Source organism: Camelus bactrianus, chromosome 16, assembly GCF_048773025.1.
Source record: "Camelus bactrianus isolate YW-2024 breed Bactrian camel chromosome 16, ASM4877302v1, whole genome shotgun sequence".
NCBI lineage: Eukaryota > Metazoa > Chordata > Mammalia > Artiodactyla > Camelidae > Camelus > Camelus bactrianus.
In genome coordinates, this window is record NC_133554.1 from 59,054,224 (window position 1) to 59,068,291 (window position 14,068).

The 14,068-nt window shown below is 53.5% G+C and overlaps 2 protein-coding genes across 3 annotated transcripts; one reads left to right on the top strand and one right to left on the bottom strand.

The window, feature by feature from the left end:
* Window positions 1–7,367: 7,367 nt before the first annotated feature.
* ACTG1 (actin gamma 1) lies at window positions 7,368–10,190 on the bottom strand. 2 transcript variants are annotated; one of them, XM_074343967.1, is made up of 5 exons: window positions 10,042–10,190; window positions 9,313–9,681; window positions 8,599–9,037; window positions 8,330–8,511; window positions 7,368–8,241 (listed from the first exon to the last, which is right to left on the bottom strand). In XM_074343967.1, exons 2-5 carry the CDS (start codon window positions 9,673–9,675, stop codon window positions 8,098–8,100), a joined length of 1,128 nt encoding a protein of 375 aa, XP_074200068.1. In that variant the 5' UTR covers window positions 9,676–9,681; window positions 10,042–10,190; the 3' UTR covers window positions 7,368–8,097. The 2 variants fall into 2 exon arrangements, with proteins under 2 accessions (XP_074200068.1, XP_074200069.1); XM_074343968.1 differs by lacking the exon at window positions 10,042–10,190 and adding an exon at window positions 9,173–9,214 and having other exon boundaries at window positions 9,313–9,390.
* A 1,429-nt stretch (window positions 10,191–11,619) lies between these two features.
* On the top strand, window positions 11,620–13,442 carry LOC141573673 (uncharacterized). The gene is made up of 2 exons (XM_074343965.1): window positions 11,620–12,834; window positions 13,311–13,442. Exons 1-2 carry the CDS (start codon window positions 11,620–11,622, stop codon window positions 13,368–13,370), a joined length of 1,275 nt encoding a protein of 424 aa, XP_074200066.1. The 3' UTR covers window positions 13,371–13,442.
* The last annotated feature ends 626 nt before the right edge of the window (window positions 13,443–14,068 follow it).

Below are 14,068 nucleotides of genomic sequence, written 5' to 3' on the forward strand. Positions count from 1 at the left end.
GAGTTGCACTAAATGTAAATGGTCTAAAATCAGAAATCAACATACTAGATGAAAAAAAACAAGACCAAAAGAACAGATGCCCACAAGAAACACACGTTAAATATAAACAGGTTCCAAGTTAGACAATGGACTCTGTTATGTTATGCAAACACTAACATGAGCAAGGGGCATTGCTACATTAATACCAGACAAGGTTAGTTGAAGGATGAGGAATATCACCAGAGCTAAAGACGCAATCCTAGAGGTATATGCACCTGATAACAGAGCTCCAGAATACATGAGACAGAAATCTCACAGAAAACTCATGAGTTGGAGATTTCAACAATTTTCTCTTCAAAACTGAAATAACAATTAGAGAAAAAGTCAGTAAGGACACAGAAGACTTGAACAACACTATCAAAATTTGACGTGATTGACATTATAGAGCACTATACCCATGTGGCAGAAGGCGTATGCTTTTCAAGTGCACACAGAAAATTTACAATTGACTAAATTCTGGACTATAAAACAAGTTTTCATAAGCTCTGAGGACTGAAAAAATACAAAATGTTTTCTGATCACAAGAGAATGAACGTAGACAACAACAAAAAGAGTCTGTAAAAATTTAAACTATTTGGAAGTAAACCACAATTTTCAAAGTAACCCATGGATTACCGAGTAAATCACAAGGGACATTTTAACATCTTTTAACCAAATGATATCAAAAACACAGTATATCAACATTCGGGGGATGCAGCTAGAATAGTGATTAGAGGGTAGATAGTTTTAAATGTTTATATTTTAAAAAAGAAGAAAGGGGAATGGGAAGGGATAAATTTGGGAGTTTGAGATTTACAAAGGTTAACCACTATATATAAAAATAGATAAAAAACAAATTTCTTCTGTACAGCACAGGGAACTATATTCAATATCTTGAATAACTGTTAATGGAAAAGATTATGAAAACAAATATATATATATATATACACACACACATACATATGCCTCACTGGGACAGTCTCCTGTACACTAGAAACTGACACGTTGTAACCAACTATACTTCAGTAACATTTTTTAAAAAATTAAAAAGAAAAAGAAAGGTCCAAAATCAATGCTTCTGTCTTAAGACATAGAAGAAAGAAGAGAAGAATAAATCCAAAATAGAAGGAAAGGCAAAGAAAATAGCAAACATCAACGAACATGATACAGAAAATAAATATGCAGGAGAGAAATATCAATGAAAGAAAAAGCTAGTTCTTTGAGAACTTGAATAATGTGGATAAACCTTTAGCTACACTGGGTATTATGGGCTGAATTGTGTCCCTCCTACAAAATTTACGTGTGCCGGTCTTAACCCCCCCAGGACTTCAGAACGTGACCGTATTTGGAGATGGGGGCCTTTAAAGAAGTAATTAAGTTAAAATGAGGTCATGTAGGTGGGCCCTAATCCCACGTGACTGTGTCCTTATGACAGGAAATGAAGTTACAGACACCCAGAGGGACGCCCACGTGGGCACCCGGAGGAGAGGGCCGTCTGCACGCCCAGGAGAGAGGGCTCGGGAGGAACCACCCTGCGCCTGCATCGCAGACTTTCAACCTCCGGAACTGTGAGGAAACGAGTGTTCATTGCTTAAGCCCCACCCCACCTCAAGTCTGGGGCAGCCCTAACAAACTCATAAAACCGCTCAAGGAGAAAAAGAGAGAAATCACAAACCCTGACTCCGAAAGTCAGCAAAGACACCGCAAGGGAAGAACGCCGCGTGCGAACAGGCATCGCTCGGAAGCGCTGGTGCAGAAACGCCTCACAGACCAGCAAGTGAACCGGCAGCGCACAGGAGAGCCGCAGCGCGGGGCGAAGGGCTCACGCAGGAGCACGCGGCCGCCGTCACCCTCGGAAGCCGCTCGACGTCAGCCACCGCGGCAACGGAGCGAAGGGGGCGGACCCAGGTCCTCTCCGTGATGCAGAAAAATCAGCTGACAACATTCAACACCCATTTATGATTAAAAAAAACCACTCCTATCAAGATAAAAATAGAAGGCAGATTCCTGAACCTGACGAAGACTCCCCAGGGGGAAGGGGATCTCTCAAGCGGCAGAGCGCATGCTCAGCACCCGCGAGCTCCCGGGTTCAATCCCCGGTACCTCCTCCAAGCAGAAATCAGTGGGGAAACCTAACTACCTCCCCCTCAGAAATCAGGGCACGCTCTGAAAACCCCGCAGCTGACCACACTGAACAATGGCATGCAGAAAGCTCTCCCCGCAACGTGAGAACGGGTGTCTGTCCTCCTCACTCCTGTTCAGTCTGGTGAGTTATCTTACTGGAGATGCCAGCCAGCATAATAAGACAAAAATAATAAGTTAAATGAAAGGCAGCTATCTCTGAAAGGGGAAAGTGAAGCATTCCTTACTCACAGGATTTCGTCCTACACGCAGAACACCTGCTTCTAGAATTAGCAAGATCACGGGATGCCAGGCCCGCACGCGGAATGTGTTGTTGCTGCTTCTCCAACCAGCAGTGAGCGACTGCAGAGTGAAAAGATCAATACCATTTACAGTGCAGCCAAAAACATCAAATCCCTAAGAATGCACCGAGGAAAAGCTGCGCACCACTTCTCAACTGAAAACTGAGAAATCTGACTGACAGAAATGAAAGAAAACCTAAATAGACAGAGGGGCAGAAAACTTCATTATTCGGAAGCCTCAGTATTGTTAAGATGGCAAATCTTCTCAAGCTGAACGGTAGACTTAATGCAGTCCTCATCAAAATCCCAGGAGGCTTCTGTTTGCACAAAAATGACAACCAGACTCTAAAATGGACGTGGTATGCAAAGGTCTTGGAACAGCCAAAACAATTCTAAGAAAAAAGAATGAAGTTGGAGGACGTACACCACTCGATTTCGAGACTAAATACATACACAAAGCTAAAATTACCAGGACAGTGTGGCATGAGCATGAAAGGGTGTATATAGGTCAATGGGACAGGATAGACATATAGCCAGTTGATTTTTGACAATTCAACAAGGAGAGGAAAGTCTTTTCAACAGATGGTGCTGGAGGGGGAGGGTACAGCTCAGTGGTAGAGCACATGCTTAGCATGCAGCAAGGTCCTGGGTTCAGTCCCCAGTGCCTCCATTAAAATAAATAGATAAATAACCTAATTACCTACCCCCAAAAAATACATAAATTTTTTAAAATAAATTTTTTTTTAAAAAAAGAACAGATTTTTTTTTTAATGGTGCTGGAACAACTGAATACTTTTGTGGGAGAAAAATGAACTCTTATCTCACACCATTCACAAAAATCCACTTTGAATCCTAGATCTAAACGCAAAAGGTAGAACCATAGAATTACTGGGGGGGAAAAAAAACAGGAGAAAATCTTGATGACATTACAGCAGTACGCAAAACGCACAATGATAAAAGGAAAAGACGGGTACTCGGATGTCAGCAAAACTTTAAGCTTCTGTCCTCCGAGTACACCATTAAAAATTGAAAAGGCCCCCAAACAAAACAGAAACAAAAAGAAAAACAAAACAAAAAACCTTGTGGCATGGCAAAAAAAAAAAAAACAAAGAAAGAAAAGGAAAGTTACAGAGTGAGAGAAAGTATTTGCAATAAATGCATCTGACAAATTATTAGTATCCAGAATATATAAAGAACTCTTGCCACTCAATAATAAAAACACCAACAACTCAATAAAAATGGGCAAATTAGAACATATGCTTCACAAAAGAGGTAGAATAGGTCAATAGACACATAAAGACATACTCAACATCATTATTCACCAGGAAAACGCAGATTAAGACCACACTGAGACACCACTGATAGCTAGGAAATGACTAAAATTCTAAAGTACTGACAACATCAAATGCTGGCGAGGACTCAGAGCAACAGGAACTTGCTTCCATTTGCAGGCAGAAACGCAGGATGGTGCAGCTGCTTTGTGAAAACCGTCTGGCCATTTCTCACTAAGAGAAATGATCCTACCATACAGTCCAGCAATTATGCTCCTAGAATTTTTGTCCAACTGATCTGGAAACTTACGTCCATGCAAAAATCTCCCCAAAAATGTTTACAGCAGCTTAATTTGTAATTACCAAAAACTGGAAGCGACCAAGATGTCCTTCCACAGGTTAAACAAACTAGAATATCCGACAACTGATGCCTTTTCGGTGGTAAAAAGGAAGGCAGTCTTAAACAAGGACAAAAACAGGGAGGAATCTTAAATGCGTGTTGTCAAGTGAGAGAAGCCAATCTGAAAAGGCCCCAGATTGTGTGATTCCAACAACACGACTTTCTGGGAAAGGCGACACTTTAGAGACAGAAAAAAGTCAGTACAGGGACACTGTGCTGCACACCAGGAACTGACATACTGTAACTAACCATACTTCAATTAAAAAAAAGGTCAGTGGTTGCAGGGCTTGGGGGTGGAGAGATGATATCACAGATGAGGCATAGGGCATTTGGGGGGCTTGGGGGGAGGCTATTCTTCATAGTCCTGTGATGGTAGACACCTGACACTATGTAACGTCAAAACCTGGAGAACTATATAGCAGAAAAAGTGAGCCACAACGTACACAGGCTTTAAAAAAAAATCATTGAGGAGATCAGAGGATCCCAGGAAGGGATGCAGACTGGGAGAAAAGAATGTAACTCTTACAATGTATGAAACCGCCGTCACCCAGAGGCCTGGGGAAAGATGCTGACCTAAGTAACTTTGGGAATAAGGGGTCTGCAAGATTGGAGGCAGAAGAACAGCACACGAGCCCTGGACTATACTTGTGGTTGGTAAAGTTGTTTCCCACCGGTAATGGCCGATTCTGAAACCATGGTTCAGGCAGAACCCCGTTTTATTGTGTTTTTTACAAACTGAAGGTTTGTGGCAACCCTGTGTCAAGCAAAACTGTTGGCCCCCTTTTTCCAACAGCATTTACTCAGTTCGTGTCTCTTGGACACATTTTGGTAATCCTCACAACATTCCAGGCTTTTTCATTATTGTCACGTGTGTTACGGTGACCTGTGATCTGTGATCTTTGATGTTACAACTATGCCTCCCTGAAGGCTCAGGTGGTTGGCATTTTTTAGCAGTAAGATGTTTTTTAATTAAGGTATACACATTGGGTTTTTTTTTTTTTTTAAGACATAATGCCATCCTACACTTAACAGACTACAGCACAGCATAAACTTAACTCTTATGTGCACTGGGAAACCAACAAATTCATGTGACTCTCTTTATGGCAATATTTGCTTTATTGTGGTGGTCTGGACCCAAACCTGCAATATTTCCTGTCTGCCTGTACACACAGGCTGGAATTGAATGAGCCAACATAGATGGACATACAGTGTAAGCAAAAAAGAACCCCTAATTGTTGTAAGTTAGTGAGATTGTGGGGTCACTGTAGGGGCATAACTGAGCCTCACCTGCCTGATACAGCATCATCGTATATACGAGCAACACCCTCTCGAGTTGTGCAGTGCACTACCTGGGCAGCTGTCCATGGTATCCCCCAGGGTATGAGACACTTCTCCAAGGAGGCATCTCTTCCAGACGCTTCCATTCATAAGCTGATCATTAGCCTTTGAGATTTCATCTTCCCTAAGTGGCCCGTTTGAATGTTTTTCTCTCACTTGTCCACAGATTCTCCTGACCTTTTCTTGCTAATTTGCAGTCTTTGCATGGTCTGGAGGTTAATCCCATTTTCCACTGTGAGGACGTTGTACCCCAAGTGCCTGCTGGCTCTGTTGGTGGGGTTCTTCCTGCAGAGCGCTCCTTTCTCTTTCTGTAGAAGTGGGCAGAACTGTCCAAGTCTTGCTTTGGTTTGAGCAGATTCACTTTCAAGTCACAATAGTTACAGTCCGTCTTTCTCTGAAGCTCCATCTCCTTTTGCAAAGCCTAGCGTTTTGGTGCACTTGGTACAGAGCCACCTGAAGAAAAGATGCCAACAGAGGTGAGATCATCCAGAGGCGAGAGGCCACCCTCTTTGGCAGTTAAGCCTCTTTCTGATGGACGTGAGGAAGTGCCACCTGTGGGCACAGGGCAGTGTGCCCAGCTCCCCAGGGCACCCGCGGCCAGACCACCTCGCCACCCTCCTTCAGCCGGTGAGTTCAGTGACTGGTTCTCACATCGGTTACTGTCCCCAGAGCGCCACAAAGGGAGGCGAGTCTCCATGCTGCAGGCAATCTCGCTACCCCCAGGAGCAGGAGGTGGGCCAACACGTGCCCCTTCCACATGTGCAGAGGTGTCTGGGCCTCCGTGTCCCTTTTGCAAAGGGGACAGAGGCACAGAGTAGATGGACTCGCCCACCGGGCCCAATGCCAAGAAGGGTGGATGGACCCGGGATCTGGCCAGGCGGCGTGGCCGCACCAGGCAGCCACCTTTCTCCTCCACGTCCTAAGAAAGTTGTTCTCTCCTCGTGAGCCCGGCCCATCCTGGTCCCTGGAACCACTCATGCTTCGAATCAGATTTTCTAGTCCTGACTGAAAGAAGAATGTTGCCCAGGGCAAAAAAGTGGCTTCTGACCCATCGCTGTGTTCCCCAGGTGGGGGCAGGGGCTGTCACAGTGTCCCTGGGAGCAAGGGGACAGGGCCAAGGCAGGATGGAGCCCCGGGCCTGGCAGGGCCCACTTTCTGCTCCTTCAGTCCTGCTCTTGGGGCCCCTTGCTCCTGACCCCACACCACAGCCTCCCTCCCCGGGACCCCAAGACAATTCCCAACAGCACAGGCTTTAAATCTTTCTTCTCTGTTTCAAATTCAAGTTCTTCCAGATCCTTAAGCATTTTCAATCTAGTGAAGAAATCGCACCTCCCAGACCCCACCTGCAAAGAATAAAGTTTGAAAATCTGAAATAGCTGGGGAGACTCTGCCCACCGTGAGCAGAACTACACCTTCCTCACCGACAGGCGGAGGATGAAGCCTGGAGCCTGCCAGCCACGTTCACACCACCAGGTGACAGTCGACAGTGGGGGGCAAGGTTCCCAGAACGTCGGGTTCTATGCAATCCCAAGCTTGCTCCAGGCTGGCGAGTTTACAGAGAAGCCCCGCCCCACAGCACCTGTGCGCTGGAGGGCCACCCCCCCTCACAGCTGCAAGTACCGGTGCGCGGCACAGCTCCTGCCAAGTACCCGAGGTCACGCTGCCAAGCAAGGCCACTTGCAGACCCCTTCCTGCCACAGCTTGATGGGGAGGGGGCACTGTCCTGCACGGCCTAGGCCCTCTTTCCTAGAAGCCACACCACCAGGACAGGGACTCCAGCTGTGCCAAGACCTCCTAGGACCGTAATTTCTGAAAACACAATCACACCCCTGGTTTGGGAGAAACCACGAGTTGTTGCCCCATTGCTGTCCCACCCCCCGAAGACACCCACCCCCCAAGCAGGAGGCACCAATCTGATCGATTTACTGCAGCACTTTTTATTTCCTCACAATGACGCGTTGCTGGGGCCTAATGTTCTCACGTGACAGTAGAAAAACCAAAATTTGTTGTCATCTCTTAAATTGAGAATTGCGTACAAAAACCTTACATAAATTAAAAGGATGAATAAATTTACAGGTGTGAATGCAAACCGTCTTCCAACTCAAGGCAAGGAACGACCCTTGGTGATCTGGCGGGAAAACCGGGGGAGAAAGGAAAGTGGGTCCTAAGGCTGGGACCTTCCCAAGCCCGTCAGGCTGGCGGGACAGAAATGACAACAGGTTCAGGACTCCTGCAGCCTCGAGGGAACCCTGGAATAGGCAGCTCTCACACGTCAATACCCTGCACAACCAAGAGACGCGGGGTCTCCCGGATTCACATCAAGCCAACGAGTTTCTCTTCCACAAACATGTTCTCACCTCAGCCACGACAAGTGACGGAGCCGCATGTAACTAGGGGTTTAAATCAAAGATATGCACAGGGTATTAAACGTACACCGAGGGAAGAGCTAACTTGAATACAAGGTCAAGATCAGCAACAAGTCTACCATCCAGTGCTGATGCCAGATACAAGCTTCAAGGACAAATTTCTTTTCAAAGGCTTATTCCAGTTTCACGAGGCTGGCATGAGGTGTGTACATTTGCCAGGGCAAATTTATACTTCTGAATTAACTCATGCAGCAAATGCTACGCATCTGCCCGCAGTCCGTTTAGAAGCATTTGCGGTGGACGATGGAGGGGCCCGACTCGTCGTACTCCTGCTTGCTGATCCACATCTGCTGGAAGGTGGACAGTGAGGCCAGGATGGAGCCCCCGATCCACACGGAGTACTTGCGCTCAGGAGGAGCGATGATCTGCAAAGACAGAGATGTGATTTTAGTCGGTGGCACAGTCTTCCCAGCAAGGCCTCCCGGCCCAAGCCCACAGCCACCTTGGACTCACCTTGATCTTCATCGTGCTGGGGGCCAGGGCCGTGATCTCCTTCTGCATCCTGTCGGCGATGCCGGGGTACATGGTGGTCCCACCAGACAGCACTGTGTTGGCGTACAGGTCCTTCCGGATGTCGACGTCACACTTCATGATGGAGTTGAAAGTGGTCTCGTGGATGCCACACGACTCCATTCCTAAGAGACAAAGCTCTCCCTTAGGATCACGCGTTCAAGTTGAGAGGCACCTTGGCCCTCGACAGCCTCACACCGCCTGACACCTACCCAGGAAGGAGGGCTGGAAAAGCGCCTCTGGACACCGGAAGCGCTCGTTGCCGATGGTGATGACCTGGCCGTCGGGCAGCTCGTAGCTCTTCTCCAGGGAGGAGCTGGAGGCGGCGGTGGCCATCTCCTGCTCGAAGTCCAGGGCGACGTAGCAGAGCTTCTCCTTGATGTCGCGCACGATCTCCCGCTCAGCAGTGGTGGTGAAGCTGTAGCCGCGCTCCGTGAGAATCTTCATGAGGTAGTCCGTCAGGTCCCGGCCAGCCAGGTCCAGACGCAGGATGGCGTGGGGGAGGGCGTAGCCCTCGTAGATGGGCACCGTGTGGGTGACCCCGTCCCCAGAGTCCATGACAATACCAGTGGTGCGGCCAGAGGCGTACAGGGACAGCACGGCCTGGATGGCCACGTACATGGCCGGGGTGTTGAAGGTCTCGAACATGATCTGGAGAAAGCAATGGGCTCCTCAGTCAAGGGCAGGGACACAGAGCCACCCCATGCTTACACACCATGCCGGCATGCCACAAATGTGATGTGTGGAGAAAAGAAAAGGAAGCAGGCAGAAACACAAATAAGAAACCTTGAGACTTCAGGGAGGAAATGCCAGGAGAAGAACAGAACCCTGAAAATATCGAAAGAAACACTTGAATTTCAGAAAAAAACAGCACAAAATGACTTGTGAAACAGATATACCAGCCGAGGCAACTCCGCGCAGCTTACCTGGGTCATCTTCTCACGGTTGGCCTTGGGGTTCAGGGGGGCCTCGGTCAGCAGCACAGGGTGCTCCTCGGGGGCCACGCGCAGCTCGTTGTAGAAAGTGTGGTGCCAGATCTTCTCCATGTCGTCCCAGTTGGTGACGATGCCATGCTCAATGGGGTACTTGAGGGTCAGGATGCCGCGCTTGCTCTGGGCCTCATCGCCCACATAGCTGTCCTTCTGCCCCATGCCCACCATGACGCCCTGGTGTCGGGGACGGCCGACGATGGACGGGAAGACAGCCCGGGGGGCGTCGTCCCCAGCAAAGCCAGCTTTGCACATGCCAGAACCATTGTCGATGACGAGAGCAGCGATTTCTTCTTCCATCGCGATCTGTTCAAAGAGGCGACCGACTCAGGCGCTCCCCAGCGCCGGGACGGCCCCTGCAGAGGCCCGCCTCCCCCGAGCCCGCCGTCCTGGCAGCGGAATAACCGCCTGGAACCAAGGCAGGCTTTTTTACGTAACGCCCTCACTCCCCGGTCGTTCCGGGGCGGCCCGGCCCCGCCCTGGACCCCTCCCCCGGCAGCACTCCCGCCACGGCCCCGCTGGGAAGCATCCCAGCCCAGCCACCCGGCCGCCCTTTGTTCCTGGCGGCGGCGCGGCCCGGCCTCCGGGCCCAGGAGCGTGTAGCGGGCCCGCGAAAGAGCGAGGGAACACTGACACGGACTAGGCCGCAAAGACCTGTTCACTTACCGGCGGAGGCGGCGGGATGCGGACGAGCGAGCGGCGGAGCGGCGAGAGGACGCGGAGCGCGGGCCGGCTGCGGCGAGTGAGACCGACCGCGGCCTCCCCCGCCAGTATTTAAGCGGAGCGGGGAGCGCGCGCGGACCGGCGGCGCGCGCGGCCCCAGAACATGTCCATATATGGCGATCTTTCCGAACGCCGGGCGCCCATTGGCCCGTCCGGCCAGGGCACGTGGGGCCCCGCGCCCGGTCCCGCCCCCAGCCCGCACCGCCCCCAACCGCCCCGCCCGTGTCACCCCCGCGCACCCGAGACCCCCGAGCAGGACCCCGCGCGGGTTGGCGCGGGTTGGCGCGCGGGCAGGGAGAGTGGGCGCTCCCCGGGGGTCGTTGTGGAGGCTGCGCCCCGCCCCGGGACTGCCGCGCGCCGTGGGGGAGGGCCCGGCTGCTGCACCCCGAAACTGCCTGGCCCGGGGCTGGGCGGCACCCGGAGCCGGGTGTTTCCCCGCTGTCCGGCCCTGCAGGGGGTACTTTGGTCCCCAAGCGCCCCCTGCGAGCTTTCTTTCTGAGGCCCTGCAGAGATCCCGGGCCGTGAAGGCCGGTTCCCGGCCCCGGGCTGGGGGAGGGGAGGGAAGAGTGGTGGGGGGGGTCCTACACCGGCCGCCCTTGCGGCACTTTGTGCCCCGCGGTCCGCGGGAGTGCCGGGGAGCCATGACCTCGCCGTCGCCCCCGTCACGATGGGAAGGAGCTGCCCGTCCCCCAGCGCGGCCACCACCGCGTAGGCCCTTCCGCCGGAGTTGGGGCGCCCTGCCCGGGGTCCCTGACGGTCCAGAGACAGGCCCGATTCTACCACACCCTGTGTATCCTGCTCGTCTAACCGTAGGCTCAGTTGTTCCTAGGCGCGGCCTCCACTCCGGGTTTGGGGTCCCCCCCTCATCCGCTGGGGCAGGGGTGGGACTTCGTTTCATTTTAATAACCTTTGCGCATTGTAGGGAAACTGAGGCAGAGAAGGGTAGTGCAGACTGCCCGAACAGTCAGCTCTCCCTAGACTTTGAGGGGCTCACCTTCTCTGTTTATGATCTTGGGAAAGGGCCGCGGCTGAAGTGGGTTTGCTGGCCCCTGGCTGCCTGGGGCTGCGAGTTCTCCCGGGTCCCGGGGCGCGCCCTTTTCCCCATGAGCCTGTGCTAAAAGACTTGTCATCCCTGGCAGGGTCCTGGTCACACCTGCCACCGCCAGTGCTTTGGTTATGCCCCGAGGGAACCAGGTACTCTGGTTTCCTCGGACTGACTTGTAAGCTTTCAGGATTGCTCAGAACAGAATTAAACATTAGAGGCGGTATGGGGGAAGAGCACTGTCCCAAGAGGAGTAGCAGTGGGTCAGGCAGAGTCAACGTGGGGGCGCGTCCAAGGCCCCAGTGGGGTGGACCGGAGCAGGTGTCTGATGGGGGTGAGGGGGCGAGGCCGGGCGTCCCAAGATCCTTGCAAGGTCATCTTGTGTCCACATTAACGGATAAGCACGTTGGGCTAGGCAGGTAAAGCAGCCGCCCAGCTCACCAGCGGACTGCAGGCACGCAGACGCCAAGGCTTTGCCTATGGCCACTCCTGCCACCAGACCTAGCTGGGTCCCCGACTCCCTACTTTCCAGGGCGCTAGGCAAGGCTGCTGTCCATCAGATGTGTGCCCCACCCATGGAGAGCCTGGGGATGGGCCTCCGGAAAGTCCACACTTCCTGGCGCCCTTGGGCACAAACACGGGCCTTCAACCCCCAGGTGGGGGCGTCAGTGTGCGAGGACGCCTGCAACACGCGGGTCCCAAGATGTCACACGCGAAGTGGGAAGTGTCCAGCATCCAAGGCCTCGCGCCCTGTGTCCGCCCACACCACGTTCCAGTCAGGCCCCCTAGACTGCGGGGGCTTCCTCTCCTCGGGCTCCAGCTCGCTCTGGCACTCCTTTGTCTGGTGTGCCCAGGCTACCTCGGGGGACAGATTGGGAGGGGGCAGAGGCCGTTGGACCTCTGTCCCCGTCCCCCCTGCTCTTTTCCCCACCTGGCAAGGCGCTGGGGACACGGGCGAAGGGTCGTGGGGGGGAGGGGGCGGGGTCTTGGAGTCCCGAGATTCCCGGGGCTTCCCCTTCGGTAGGCTGCCAGCCCCCAACCGGCAGGGCCGGGGCTGCGGGGGAGGGGAGCGGGCGCTCTCGGTCAGCCGGCGCGGGGTTGGGTGGGGGAGTTGCTGCTGCTTCCGCGGATGTGTCACCCGGCGGGGGTGGGGGGAGTGGGTCAAGGTGCGGCCGCAGGTGTGCGGGTCGGGGACAGCGGCGCGCGGCGCAGCCATATTTGGCCATTTCGGCGCCGCCGGAGCCCCGCCCGCCGCCCGGGAAGCCGCAGCCCTGGCAGCCCCGTCTCCGCCCGCCGCCGGCCCTGAGTCACCGGCCGGGCGGGGGGCGGAAGTAACGGACAGGGGGCGCCGGGCGCCCTCCTCGCCTTATTTAGTCAAGGAGGCCGCCGATTGGCCGGCGGAACAAAGGGGCGGCGGCGGGAGGCCGGGGCGGGGGCGGGGCGGCCCGGGAGCCTCCGAGGGGGCGGGGCGGGGCGGGGGCCGGCCGCCGCTCCCCCCCCCCCCGACTCCCTGGCCCTCGGGGGTCCAGGAGGCCCGGCTGCACCTCGTCACGGCTGGCCGCGAGAGTGGAGGGTGGGGGTGCACGTGGCCCCAGAGGTCTGGTGGCGGCGGGGTGGGGGGAGCGCAGCTGGAGGCCTGGCGTGGGTGGAGAGGGGGCGACCACCCGCCTGGGAGGCATCACCCTGAATCTGGAGTAAGTGAATGCTGCGGATCCAGGGGCCTGGCCCCAGGCAGAGCGAGGCCTCCAAACTCTGCTCAGGGGATTGGGGGAGGGGGCGCGGAACACCGCATTCTGCGCTGTGATTTTTCTGTTTTGCAACTGGGCAGTGCAAGGCCTTCTCCCAAGGTCACCTTAGGGCTGTGCGCTTGGAAGCGCAGGGCTGCCCCCAGCCGTCCTGGAGCTGGAGAGGCCCAGGAGCCCCTTGTGGCAGGGATGTAGCAGCCCCTGGCTCAGGGGTGCTCAGGGAGGCCCTGGGAAGAGGGACAGTCAGCAGCTGCCCTTCTGCCCAGAAGCAGGTGTGTCCTTTCCATCTTGAGGATGGAGACTTGGGGCTCAGAGCAATGATGTGAATTGATGGGAATTTTTAAAGTTTTTTTTAGCTCTGTGTTGGTTTGGTGGATTTCTTGTGGCTGTGCTGCATCTCGTTTCATCTTCCATCCATTTAACAGCTGAGAAAACAGTGGTGCAGGGAGGTGACATCACCTTGCAAGGAAGTGTGGCGGGGCTAAGACTCAGCCCAAGGCCACTCCAGTGCTGGGCACTGCCAGGAAACCCCAGCTCAGGATCCTACCCTGCTCCGCCCCTCTGACACCTCCGTCAGCCTGTCATCTCCCTGCTCCAACCTCCAGGGATGTTTCCCAGGATCCCAGTCACCTCTGCACCCGACCCCCAGCCCATCACCCCACCTGCCTCCCACCTCTCAGCACCTTCCATCTAGCCAGTTCTTTGTCAGGCAGACAGGGGAGGGAACTTGGTAATGAGTCCCTGCTTCTGGCCTTTGCCTCTGCCACTCCACCTGCCAGGAATGCCTTACCCCCACCTCCCTCCAAATGCAATGTTGGATCCTGGAACAGAAAAAAGGGCAGGAGCAGAGAAACTCATGAAATTTAATTAATACTAAGTACCAAAGTCAATCTCTCAGTACAATTGTACCATGACTGTCCCAGATGTTAACATTAGGGAAACGGGGTGGAGAGTCTACAGGAATGCTAACTGTCTCTGTAACTTTTCTGTAAATCTAAAATTACCTCATAATTAAAATTTTATTTTCTAAATGCCAAGGAAAACCAAAGTTTCCCTACCCTCAGCTCATTGTCCTGTTCTCCCAGGCCTGTGGCCAGATCAAATGCAAGATGACTGTTTTGCCACCTAAGGCCTCCTGGACACAGGGCTGGCACCCACAGGAGCAACCCCCAGAGTGGCTGTC